Below are 12,387 nucleotides of genomic sequence, written 5' to 3'. Positions count from 1 at the left end.
TCTTGTGACTGTGAGAGTTGCCCTTACTTTCCTTGCTTTTTAGGACCTTGCTAATTTTAAGGAGTACTAGTCAGATGTTTTATAGAATGTCTCAATTGGTATTTGTCTAATGCTTTCCTTAGGGATTAGACTGGGATTATGGGGCTTGGGGAAGAAGACCAGAGATGAAATGCTGTTTTCATCACATTATATCAAGAGAACATACTGCAAACATGATTATGACAGTTGATTTGACCTTGATTACTCGGCTCAGATAATGTGTGTCTGGTTTCTCCACTGTGAAGTTAGTTACTCCCCTCCCCCTTTTCTTTTTGTGCTTTTTGGAAAGAAAGTCTCTTTGCCCAGTTTAAGGGGTGGGAAGTTATGGTCCACCTATTTGAGTGCAGAGTATCTACATAAATTATTTGGAATTATTATGCCCTGGAAATACGTCTATTCTCTCCCATTTATTCATTCATTCAGTCATTTATTTTAATCCACGTGGACTCATGGATATTTTATAATTCAATATTGCTTTATTTTGTTATTTTTGATCTAACACAGGCTAAGAGTAGTGAATTAGTTTTTTCTGTTTTGGTTCTCTCCTGTATTATCTGTATTTTTTACTTGGGCATTGTGTTATTTGACTTATCACTACACTTAAATTTTCTTTGTGATTTATATTTCTTATCTTTTAAACTGAATTCTCCCTCTTTCATTCCCATCACCCCCAAATATGACCTAAATTTGCTATTAATTTCGTGGCCATTGTTTCTTTTGTATTACATTAGTTGCCCATATCATTTTATCTTTCATGTTCAACCTTTCTGGGTCTCTTTATTGTGGCTGAATTTTTAAAATGTAGCGTGTAGATAGATGGATTTTGTTTTGGAAGTTCTTTTTTTAAAATAGGTGAGTTTATATCTATTAACATGACAGTGTTATTCTGAGTTGTATTTGCTTTCTCTTTTTAAAAAATGTTTGAAATTTTAAAATATTTTACTGTCTTGCTTTTGGGCATGTTTTTTCTTTCTGTGACTTAGACATTTTATAATCTATTTCATCGATGGCTGTCTTTATAATTATGTAATAAAAATCTGAAAGATGTGGCAGTTAGTTTACTTCTAATATTTCCTACTTTATCTTCTACCATCTGCTTTTGATTCTTCAGTTACCACTCTTTATAGTAGCTGATTTCTGTTACATTTTGAAAATGAAATGTATTTAATAAACACTGCCTTTATAATTATTCTAAGTGTGGATACATTTTTGGGGACATCTTGTATATCTGTCACTTTATTTAAACACTAAACAAATGTGACCCTCTTCCCCCAAGAAAGAAGAAATTCACACATATATGCTACCTATACCTTCACCTCTTTCCTGCACCTTCTATTAGTGTTGTTTTATTTCTATTTGATTATGATTTATGTTTATCATCACTTTAAAAAATATGTTTTTATTGATTTCAGAGAGGAAAGGAGAGGGAGGGAGAGAGAGATAGAAACATCATTGATGAGAGAGAATCATGGAGCAGCTGCCTCCTGACCAGGAATTGAACTGTGACCTCCTGGTTCATAGGTCGACACTCAACCACTGAGCCACATGGGTTGGACTATCATCACTTTTTTAGTCATTTCTTATTTAGCTGAATTTGATCTCTTAAAAAATGTGTGTGTGTTTTTAATTAAAAAAATTTTTTTCTAAGAATGGGCCTAGGAGAATGAAATTGCATTCTTGCATGTGTGGGAGGTAAACTTTCTCTACCCTCTTGTGAGGTAAGGGGCTTGTGAATTAAACTGAAAAAATACAGAGAAGCAAGAAAAAAAGACAAAGTTTATTTATGGGAGCCCAAATAAGTAGTTAGAATTTAGAGTTGATATGCCATTTTAATGGGGAAGGGGATGGAGAGGAGGGGCACTATGGAATAACAAAAGACTTTTAGGAAAAGACAAATAGGAGAGTAGATGGGGAGGGGGGTGGTCTTCTGACAATGTTTTATGTCTTATCTCAGTGCTGACTTCTCATCTCAGGTGATAGAAGTCAGTCTCCCATTATTGGAAGCCTCCCTTTGAAGGGAGGGATTTTTGTCTCATTTAGTTCTTTTGGAAGACTGCTTTTTAGATAGTAAGGAGAGTGGAGTTCAGACAAAGCCTCTTTCTGCATCTGTTGATTTGTTCCTGTCTTCAGCTCAATATAATTTTGATGCCACTGTGATATAATTTGTAATCCTTTCACATGTTTGAAAGGACAACAGTTTAGTTGTTATGAAACGCTTGTGTCATGCTTTGCTTCGTTGAAGTGTTTGACACGGCTCTCTGCATTGCATTTTGGAAGACTGAAACGGGCCTGATTTCTCTACTCCTCTCCTGCTTTAAGTGGCTGTGTTTAGGAGAGGGCATGGAAGAGAGTGAGGGAATGCATTTCCATAGGATTCTTTATTTGCCTTTAAAATAGCTTAAATATATTGTGTTATTTTTTTCCATAACCTAAATTGAAAATACGCTTTCTCTAAATTCTTAGTAGACCATGGCTGTATAATACTTCATCCTGTAGGCCAGGTTTTATTAGCCTCAACATCATTGATAATTTTTTGCTGCAGGGATGGCCTGTGCATTATAGGATGTTTTAGAGCCTTCCTGGCCTCTACTAATTAGATGCCAGTAGTTCTCCCTTCCACTCCCTCCCCATGCCAGTTGTGACAATAAAAAAATGTCTCTAAATGTTGCCAAATACCCTCTGGGGGACAAAATCTCCCCTGGTTGAGAAACCAGTTATACATTTACTCCATTCTTCTATTGTTAGAAATACAAATTGTTTTTATTTTCAGTATAAGTAGCACTCTAATGAATATCATTATGCACAAAGATCTTTTATGGTGAATTTTACGTTACTGATTTCCAAATATATAACCATTTTTCTATTTCTTATTTTGTTATAAAAAATTTAAAAATATGCTGATGGATTCTATTTGTTTAATCTTTTAAAATAATATTTATGTACCGTTGGGTTATTTAGAATAACTTCTCAGAAGTAGAATATTGGGTCAGAGTTCTAATTATTATATAATCTTGGCATTTTTAGGATGCATTTCCGAGCTGGGATTGGCAAAATCACAGGTAGAGAAATTTTCCATAGCCAGTTTATAATCCTTGCACCACATTGGTTGGTATAAAGTTCTTCCTAACTGAGGCTTACCTGTTACTTTAATATTTTAAATAAAATTTTAATTTTGAAATAATTCTAGATGTATAGAAAGTCACAGGCTAGTATCCCTCTATACTGGTTTTCTTACATTACTGTGGTGTATTTGTCTAAACTAAGAAACCATTATTTGTACTACAGTAGGTCCTTGGATTGCAGGTTACGTCGGAGATCCTTTCCTTTGGCGCGACTTAATGCGATTTTTGCCATAAGTGGGAACCGACCTGCATAAGCACCTACATCATTCACATGGAGCACATACACGGCAATAATGAAGTGAAACAGTAAAAAAAAATTTAAAAGACAGATAACAATTCCTGACCTTTACTTGTGGTAAATAAATAATAGAAAACATAAAGCACATATGTACACACATTGAAATGATAGAATTTTTTTTTTTTTTTATAAATGGGAGATGGCAAGGTAACTATGAAACGACATACATCGAGTCCAGTTTTATTTGGATTTTACCAGTTTTTCTATTCTCTTTTTCTGTGCTAGGGTCCAATCTGGGTACCACATTACATTTGGTACCCTTGCTTTTTGAATCTGCAAACATTTATTTATACTATTTTGACTCTTAAAAAGAATAAAAAACGCTTCAAAATGCATTAATCACTTGAGCCGTGAGATGAGAATGCCAGTTCTAGGCTATTGCTTTTGTTTGAATTATGACTTGCTACAATAAATTTTGTTATCTGGGTACACTAGGTATTTAAGTTTTCTTAGTCCTATATAATAAGAGCCTAATATGGTGTCTGATCATCCGGTCGGCCGTTCATCCAATCAAAACGTAATATACTAATGATATGCTAAGGCCGCTCAACCACTTGCTATGATGTGCACTGACCACCAGGGGGCAGATAGTTGACTGGTCAACCAGTTGCTATGACATGCACTGACCACCAGGGGGAAGGCGCTCCAATCGGTAGGTGAGCTTGCTGCTGGGGTCCAGCTGATCGGGACTGAGTCAGATGGGCCAGACACGCCCTGGAGCCCTTCTGCGGTCCCTCCCTGGCTGGCCAACCTCCTGCATCCCTCCCTGGCCCCAATCATGCACTGGTGGGGTCCCTCGGCTTGGCCTGCGCTCTGTCGCAATGTGGGACCCCTCGGGGGATGTCAGAGAGCCAGTTTCGGCCAATCCTGGAGGCCAGACCGAGGGGCCCCACTGGTGCACAAATTAGTATAACTAGAGGCCTGATGCACGAAGATTCGTGCAAGAATGGGCCTTCCTTCCCCTGGCTGCCGGCACCGCTTTCGCTCCAGCCGGAGCCGCCTTTCTGCCTTTGTTCTGGCCCGGAGCCACCTTTCCGCCTTCCTACACTGCCCAGAGGCCTGAAGCCACCTTTCTGCATTCTTTCCTTTGCCTTCCCACGCTGCCCAGCGGCCCTGAGCGGCTGGGGCTGTGTGGAACGCCCCTAGCCGCTCGGCAACTGTGTATGCAAATTAACCTGCCATCTTTGTTGGGTTAATTTGCATACTCACTCCTGATTGGCTGGTGGGCTTTGTGAAGGTATAGTCAGTTTGCATCTTTCTCTATATTAGTGTAGATATTCATAGTACTAACTTTACTAAATTGTTGTTTGATATCAATGATATAATGAACATCAATCTCTTAATAAAGCCTGGCTTACAGAGCTCATACAAAAAAAACCTAAGCACTATTATTATTGCTATATATGTTACTTTTTAGTCAAAAGAACAGAAACCCTTAGGAAAAAATCTTGTCCATAGGCCTAAATCATTCCTGACACCACTTCATCCTTTTTGACAGGAAGCAGATGGGATTGACAGATTGTGCTCTTTTTAAGCAAGGCTTGCCCAATGTCCATGTGGCTCCTTTAGAAAAGTGTGCAAGCTGTAGAAAGGAGAATGGGAATTTTGTAGTATCTGAATGTCCTTTGCTGAAATTTTAATAATTTACTTTGTAAAGATTTTTGGCTGAATATTTCTTTGAGAATTGTTTGCTTTATTGATACTAATTTTTCTAAAGGGTAGAATTTAAATGAGTTAATATTTGTGAAGCATTTAAGCAGTGCATGCCACAGAATGAGCACTATGGAAGTATTTGCTTATTCCTAAGTGCCTCAAACAAGATAAAAGCATATTTTGGTTACTTATTATAATAATCCTCTGGAGCAAAAATCAATTGAAATAACAAGAGGTGAGAGGACCATTAGCCCTCTCAGATAGTCACCTGGTTGTCCCTGAAGGGCTTGCTTTCTGACCACACCTCTTGGCAGTCTGCTGCCATTGTACTATAGAGATGGATTCAAGCAACTAAAGTACCTTTGGACATAGTAGCTGTCATTTGTACTTATGAAGGAATAAAGAGAGAATGAAATTATTTAGGTAGCTATTTGTCTTATCTGTCCTGCAATTTAAATTTCATCGACATAAAAAGTATCCAACGGCCAAGGCCATGGAGGCCAGGGGCCGGGGCCAAGGCCCTTGCACAAATTTTGTGCATTGGGCCTCTACTATATAATAGAATTTCTTTTACTCCTGTCTTCCAGCCTCTTGATTTCTCTTCCCCAGAGGTTCCAGTTCTGTGTTTCTTCTAGAAAATGAATATGTATATTTGTGTGCATGCTCACACACACACATATATATATTTTTAAATTGTAGGCTATTACGTTTTACCTACATATCATTAACTATGAATCTTGATTCTCCTATTAATCAGTTCCCAAATGGGTGATACTGATGGTTTATTTATTTTTACAGTATACAAAATAAATTTATTACAAGATTGTAGATAAAAATAATTAGCCATTTACATTCAATAAGCATTAATATTTCAAGAAAAACAATTTTAAATATAATATTACATGCAATAAACATTAGTATTTTAAGAGAAAATATTTTAAATATAATATTACCAAAACTGTACTAGCATAATATCATAAAAGTTGTAGGAAATATTAAAAATCTGCAAATAATAGGATTACTTCTGTTATATTTTTAATATTTTTTTCCCTTTGGCTCTTTTTGTTCATCATTTTATGTTCATTATATTCCACAAATGAGTGAGACCATGTGATACTTATTTTTGTCCAAATGGCTTACTTCGCATAGCTAAGATAGTTTTATATATTTTACTTTTTCTAACAGTGCTGCAGTGAATATTTGTATATATAGGAGTAAACCTATATGTTCTTAGAATTTGGTTGAAGAATATGTGCAATTGCAATTTTGGATAGATTTTATGAAATTTCCTTTTACTGAGATTGTACCAGTTTAATGAAATCAGCAGTGTGTGTTTCTGCATAATCTCATGGAGAAAATGATTACCAAACCTTTGATCTTCGCCAGTTTGATCCATGAAATTGATATCTCAATGTATTCTTAATTTTCATTTCTTTTATGAATATGAGGTTTGGACATATTTTAAGATCCATTTGTGGGGGGTGTTTCTGGTCCATTTTTCTATCACCGTGGTCATTTTCTTATAGGACCTTTATATTAGGGAGATTAGCTTATGATTTGAAATGCAGTTCCTTAAATCTTACCATGTAATATGCTATTGTTTTACTTTAGGCTTCTTTAATTTAACTTTTTAAATTAAAATAAGCATTGACATAGTTTAAAGAACAACATAGTTCTGTAAGGCCATGGAGATTCACCAGAACCAACCATTTCTAAATCTTAGTTCCTGAATTCTTTGGAGTTTATCTTCAAATCTCTAAATCATGTGCTTGTTAATCCCCCTTCCCCCCAGTTTTAGGAATTATTTATCCCATTACCGAAGATGAGATTTACCACTTTCACCCCTGTACCCCAAACACACACCCACACTCTTCCTGTTTTTCCTCATCTGATCAAGAGAGCATTACTTTTTATTTCTTGTGCTATATATTGAACCCTAGAGTTATTGTGTAAGTTGAATTATAAAAAAAAATTTAACCATGTTTTGTTTCTTGGTTTTCCTTTCTCCTAGAACTGTGGTTCTCAACTTGCTGCACATATGAAGCACCAGAGATGCTTTAAAAAGTTACTGATATCTGAGTCCCATCCCCAGAGATTCTGATTTAATTGGTTTGATGATTGTAATGTGCTAGGATTTCGAAACCATGGTTGTAGAAAAGGGATGTGCAGGGAAATTTTCTTGTTTTGTGTGTGTGTGTGTTTCTGTTTAGTAAATTCAGATAAATCTGAAAAATATACTTGGATAGGAGTTACTAGAGAATATATGAGATAGTATAGGTGAATTCTCTTGTCAGATTTAAATATATAACACCTATAAAATTTTTTCTTTCAGATTAATTATTAAACATGGGTGCATTTTTGGATAAACCCAAAACTGAGAAACATAATGCTCATGGTGCTGGGAATGGTTTACGTTATGGCCTGAGCAGCATGCAAGGATGGAGAGTGGAAATGGAAGACGCACACACAGCTGTTGTAGGTATTCCTCACGGCTTGGAAGACTGGTCATTTTTTGCAGTTTATGATGGTCATGCTGGATCCCGAGTGGCAAATTACTGCTCAACACATTTATTAGAACACATCACTAATAATGAAGACTTCAGGGCAGCTGCAAAATCAGGATCTGCTCATGAGCCTTCAGTGGAAAATGTCAAGAATGGTATCAGAACTGGCTTTTTGAAAATTGATGAATTCATGCGTAACTTTTCAGACCTCAGAAATGGAATGGACAGGAGTGGTTCAACTGCAGTGGGAGTTATGATTTCACCGAAGCATGTCTACTTTATCAACTGTGGTGATTCACGTGCTGTTCTGTGTAGGAATGGACAAGTCTGCTTTTCCACCCAGGATCACAAGCCTTGCAATCCAAGGGAGAAGGAGCGTATCCAAAATGCAGGAGGCAGCGTAATGATACAGCGTGTTAATGGTTCATTAGCAGTGTCTCGTGCTCTGGGGGACTATGATTACAAGTGTGTTGATGGCAAGGGCCCAACAGAACAACTAGTTTCTCCAGAGCCTGAGGTTTATGAACTTTTAAGAGCAGAAGATGATGAATTTATCGTTTTGGCTTGTGATGGGATCTGGGATGTTATGAGTAATGAGGAGCTCTGTGATTTTGTTAAATCTAGGCTTGAGGTATCTGATGACCTGGAAAATGTGTGCAATTGGGTGGTGGACACTTGTTTACATAAGGTATGTAAGTCTTTTTGTTATAATTAAAATACCCTATTAATTTTGAAGAAACATGGTAAGTAAAATCAAGCAAATTTTTAAAACTTAATATTTTCATTATGGTTGCATAATTTTAAGTTATCTTCTTCAGCAGAAATGAAACCTTTTTTTTTAAGCCATTCTCATTTGCCTCAACCTTCTAATTTGAAAATTAAGTTGAATAAATTTCTGTAGTATTTGTTGTCATTTAAGTACTTTATGGCTTGTTGCTGTGGCAGAGCATCTATACAGAATGTGACTTTTAAAAATATATGTTTTTATTGATTTCAGAGAGAGGGAGGAGAGGGAGAGAAATATAGAAACATCAGTGATGAGAGGAGATCATCAATCATCTGCCTCCTTCATGCCTCCCATTGGGAATCTAGCCCACAATCTAATCATGTGCCCTGACTGGGAATTGAACTGTGACCTCCTGGTTCATGGGTCGACACTCAGCCACTTGAACTGAGCCACAACAGCCAGGCCAGAATGTGACTTTAATTCAAATTCTCAGCATTGGCAATAGCTGTCTTAAATCTTATTATGAAGCAGTTTGACGTATCCTATATAATAAAAGGGTAATATGCAAATTGACCCTAACAGCAGAAAGACTGGGAATGACTGGTCACTGTGACACACACTGACCACCACGGGGCAGACGCTCAATGCAGGAGCTGCCCCCTGGTGGTCAGTGCGCTTTCACAGGGGGAGCTCTGCTCAGCCACAAGCCAGGCTGACGGCTGCCAGCACAGAGGTGGTGGCGGGAGCTCTCCCGCCTCCTCAGCAGCGCTAAGGATGTCCGACTGCAGCTTAGGCCTTCTCCCCGCTGGCAAGTGGACATCCCCCGAGGGCTCCCGGGCTGCCAGAGGGATGTTTGACTTGCCAGCTTAGGCCCGATACCCCAGGGAGCAGGCCTAAGCCAGCAGGTGGACATCCCCTGAGGGGTCCCAGACTTTGAGAGGGCACAGGCCGGGCTAAGGGACCCCCCTGAGTGCACAAATTTTTGTGCACTGCGTTTCTAGTATAAGTATAATTCTGTGCTAGATACACAAAAGATCAAGAGCCACATAAAATGTTGGTAGATACACCAGAACCCTAGACTAGGTAAAGTTTGTAATTTAGTTTTGAGCCTCCTAGTAGATAAGATAAAAACAAGTAAAAGTATGAGTTGTATATTTTTTATTGATCAGCTGCCTCCTGCATGCCCTCTACTGGAGATCGAGCTTGCAATTTGGGCATGTGCCTGACCGGAATCTAACCGTAACTTCCTGGTTCATAGGTTGACGGTCAACCACTGAGCCATGCCAGCAAGGCTCAATCTTCTTTTTCATTTAATATATTGTAGAGAGATCTCCATGTTTATAAGTATTGTAGATAAATAGCACTCTTCCTTTTATTGAAAGGATGTTAGTTTTCAGGAATTTTGACCCCACCTTTCTGAACGTGGAGTTTAGATGATTCTGGGGAAATATTTCACTTGATAGCTTTTAGTTTGAGCTGATAAATATGCCTTTTGGTAGTGTTAAAAGATTCTAGAAAGAGTTCTAGAATCTCATGAATCGTAAATGATAGTAATAGGGACAAGAGGCTGGAATACGTGATTCATCATAGTTCTTTGAATGAAACTCTGCTCAAATTGAAATCAGTTTTGAGAAGTTTAGTTAGCTGTTTTGTGTTGAAACATACAGATTTATGACCCACTCTCTGTTACTTAGGGAGTTAAGTAAACCTCTTAACCATTCCTATTTTCTACCCACATAATTTTGTCACTCCACTTGTTTGTATTGTAAAAATAAGGGTTAGCAATATTATGAAACAATGTGATTAAAATAGAATATAATTGCTTTGAATTTAGTTTGAAAGATAGAATATAAATTTTTAAATCCATGGAAAGCATTTGGGCCAGTGATTAGCCCTTAGCAGTTGCTCAGTAGGTGTTGGTTGCTCAGTAGGAATAGATCCAGTTTTTAAGTAGATGTTTCCATGATAATAGATTTAAATCAGGGGTCTTCAAACTACAGCCCACGGGCCACATGCAAATACAAATATTGTATTTGTTCCCGTTTTGTTTTTTTTACTTCAAAATAAGATATGTGCAGTGTGCATAGGAATTTGTTCATAATTTTTTTTTAAACTATAGTCCGGCCCTCCAACGGTCTGAGGGACAGTGATCTGGCCTCCTGTTTAAAAAGTTTGAGGACCCCTGATTTAAATAAAGTGTTAATATTTTCTAGCACTTCTAACACATTATGTCCTAATAGTTTACAAGCACTTTTATATGTTAACTCATGAAATCTAGGGAGATTGTAATAATCATCATAATCACAATAGTATCAGTAAATTATTACTTTCTATGAACCAAATGTTATTCTAAACACTTTACACTTTTAAAAAACTCATTTAATTTTCACAGCCATGAAATACTAAGTAGCATTAGTATTGTTTTTGATAATCATTTTTCAGGATTGCCTTTTTACAGTGTGAAGCTATAAATGGATGAATACTTATATCCTGTCAGCTGGAAAATTAACTGATTGTGCGGGGTGGTTTGCATAAAACCAAAAGGGAAGACTCTTTTTAAATTGCTGAATAAAAATTACTGAGACACATTTATAGTTTGTGTTTAGAGGAAAGTTATCTTCATGTAGAAATAGAAGCAGCATCATTGAAATTACATGTTGAGGTGTAAATGTAAATTATTTCCTTTAAATATCTTAGGATATTTAAACTTCTTGAAACTACCAGTTAATTTTCCAACTGATGGGATATGATGTACGTTTTATAACTTAAAATCGAATGGAAATTATTTATATTTATATATTGGCATATATATAAATAATTTCCATTCGATTTTTAAGTAGATAGATAGGTAGATAAGGAATGGCTAAGCAGTGCTCATACTATTGTTACTAAAATAGAAAATGGTTAGAAGAAATTGGGATTTCTAAAAATATGAGGTATTCTGTTTATTCATAAAATTGCTTTATTTATTTTTTTAAATTAAATCTTTATTGTTCAGATTATTACAGTTGTTCCTCTTTTTTCCCCCCATAGCTCCCCTCCACCCGGTTCCCCTCCCACCCTCCGCCCTCACCCCCCCACCACTGTCCTCATTCATAGGTGCACGATTTTTGTCCAGTCTCTTCCCGCATCCCCCACACCTCTTCCCCCCCCCAAGAATAGTCAGTCCACTCCCTTACTATGCCCCTGATTCTATTATAATCACCAGTTTATTCTGATCATCAGATTATTTATTCACTTGATTTTTAGATTCACTTGTTGATGGATGTGTATTTGTTGTTCATAATTTGTATCTTTACCTTTTTCTTCTTCTTCCTCTTTTTTTTTTTTTTAAATATATTTTTTATTGATTTTTTACAGAGAGGAAGGGAGAGAGATAGAGAGTTAGAAACATCGATGAGAGAAACATTGATCAGCTGCCTCCCGCACATCTCCCACTGGGGATGTGCCCGCAACCCTGGTACATGCCCTTGACCGGAATCGAACCTGGGACCTTTCAGTCCGCAGGCCGACGCTCTATCCACTGAGCCAAACCGGTTTCGGCATTCTTCCTCTTCTTAAAGGATACCTTTCAGCATTTCATATAATACTGGTTTAGTGGTGATGAACCCCTTTAGCTTTTCCTTATCTGTGAAGCTCTTTATCTGACCTTCAATTCTGCATGATAGCTTTGCTGGATAAAGTAATCTTGGTTGTAGGCTCTTGGCATTCATCACTTTGAATATTTCTTGCCACTCCCTTCTGGCCTGCAAAGTTTCTGTTGAGAAATCAGCTGACAGTCGTATGGGGACTCCCTTGTAGGTAACTGACTGTCTTTCTCTTGCTGCTTTTAAGATTCTCTCTCTGTCTTTTGCTCTTGGCATTTTAATTATGATGTGTCTTGGTGTGGTCCTCTTTGGATTCCTTTTGTTTGGGGTTCTCTGTGCTTCCTGGACTTGTAAGTCTATTTCTTTCACCAGGTAGGGGAAGTTTTCTTCAAATAGGTTTTCAATATCTTGCTCTCTCTCTCCTTCTGGCACCCCTATAATTCTGATGTTGGTACGC

At 37.3% G+C, this 12,387-nt stretch overlaps 1 protein-coding gene and 1 pseudogene across 11 annotated transcripts in view; one reads left to right on the top strand and one right to left on the bottom strand.

Annotated features, from left to right (window-relative positions):
• The window catches only part of LOC308525747 (ferritin light chain-like), a 1,112,779-nt pseudogene that overhangs the window by 910,444 nt on the left and 189,948 nt on the right, over nucleotides 1-12,387 (bottom strand). The window lies entirely within an intron of this gene.
• PPM1B (protein phosphatase, Mg2+/Mn2+ dependent 1B) overlaps nucleotides 1-12,387 on the top strand; it is a 71,720-nt gene that overhangs the window by 26,039 nt on the left and 33,294 nt on the right. For 9 of the 10 annotated variants that reach the window (XM_081100567.1, XM_081100569.1, XM_081100564.1 and 6 more), the window contains one exon: nucleotides 7,445-8,304. The exons of the other annotated variant lie outside the window; for it this stretch is intronic. In XM_081100567.1, coding sequence (XP_080956693.1) covers nucleotides 7,459-8,304 — 846 coding nt within the window. In that variant the 5' untranslated portion in view covers nucleotides 7,445-7,458. The remainder of the gene's footprint in view (nucleotides 1-7,444; nucleotides 8,305-12,387) is intronic. 10 annotated transcript variants of the gene reach the window in all.

The sequence above is a fragment of the Myotis nattereri genome (assembly GCF_964212035.1).
Source record: "Myotis nattereri genome assembly, chromosome: 10".
Lineage (NCBI taxonomy): Eukaryota > Metazoa > Chordata > Mammalia > Chiroptera > Vespertilionidae > Myotis > Myotis nattereri.
The sequence above is the reverse complement of the archived record's forward strand: the minus strand, read 5'-3'. Positions and strand labels throughout refer to the sequence as shown.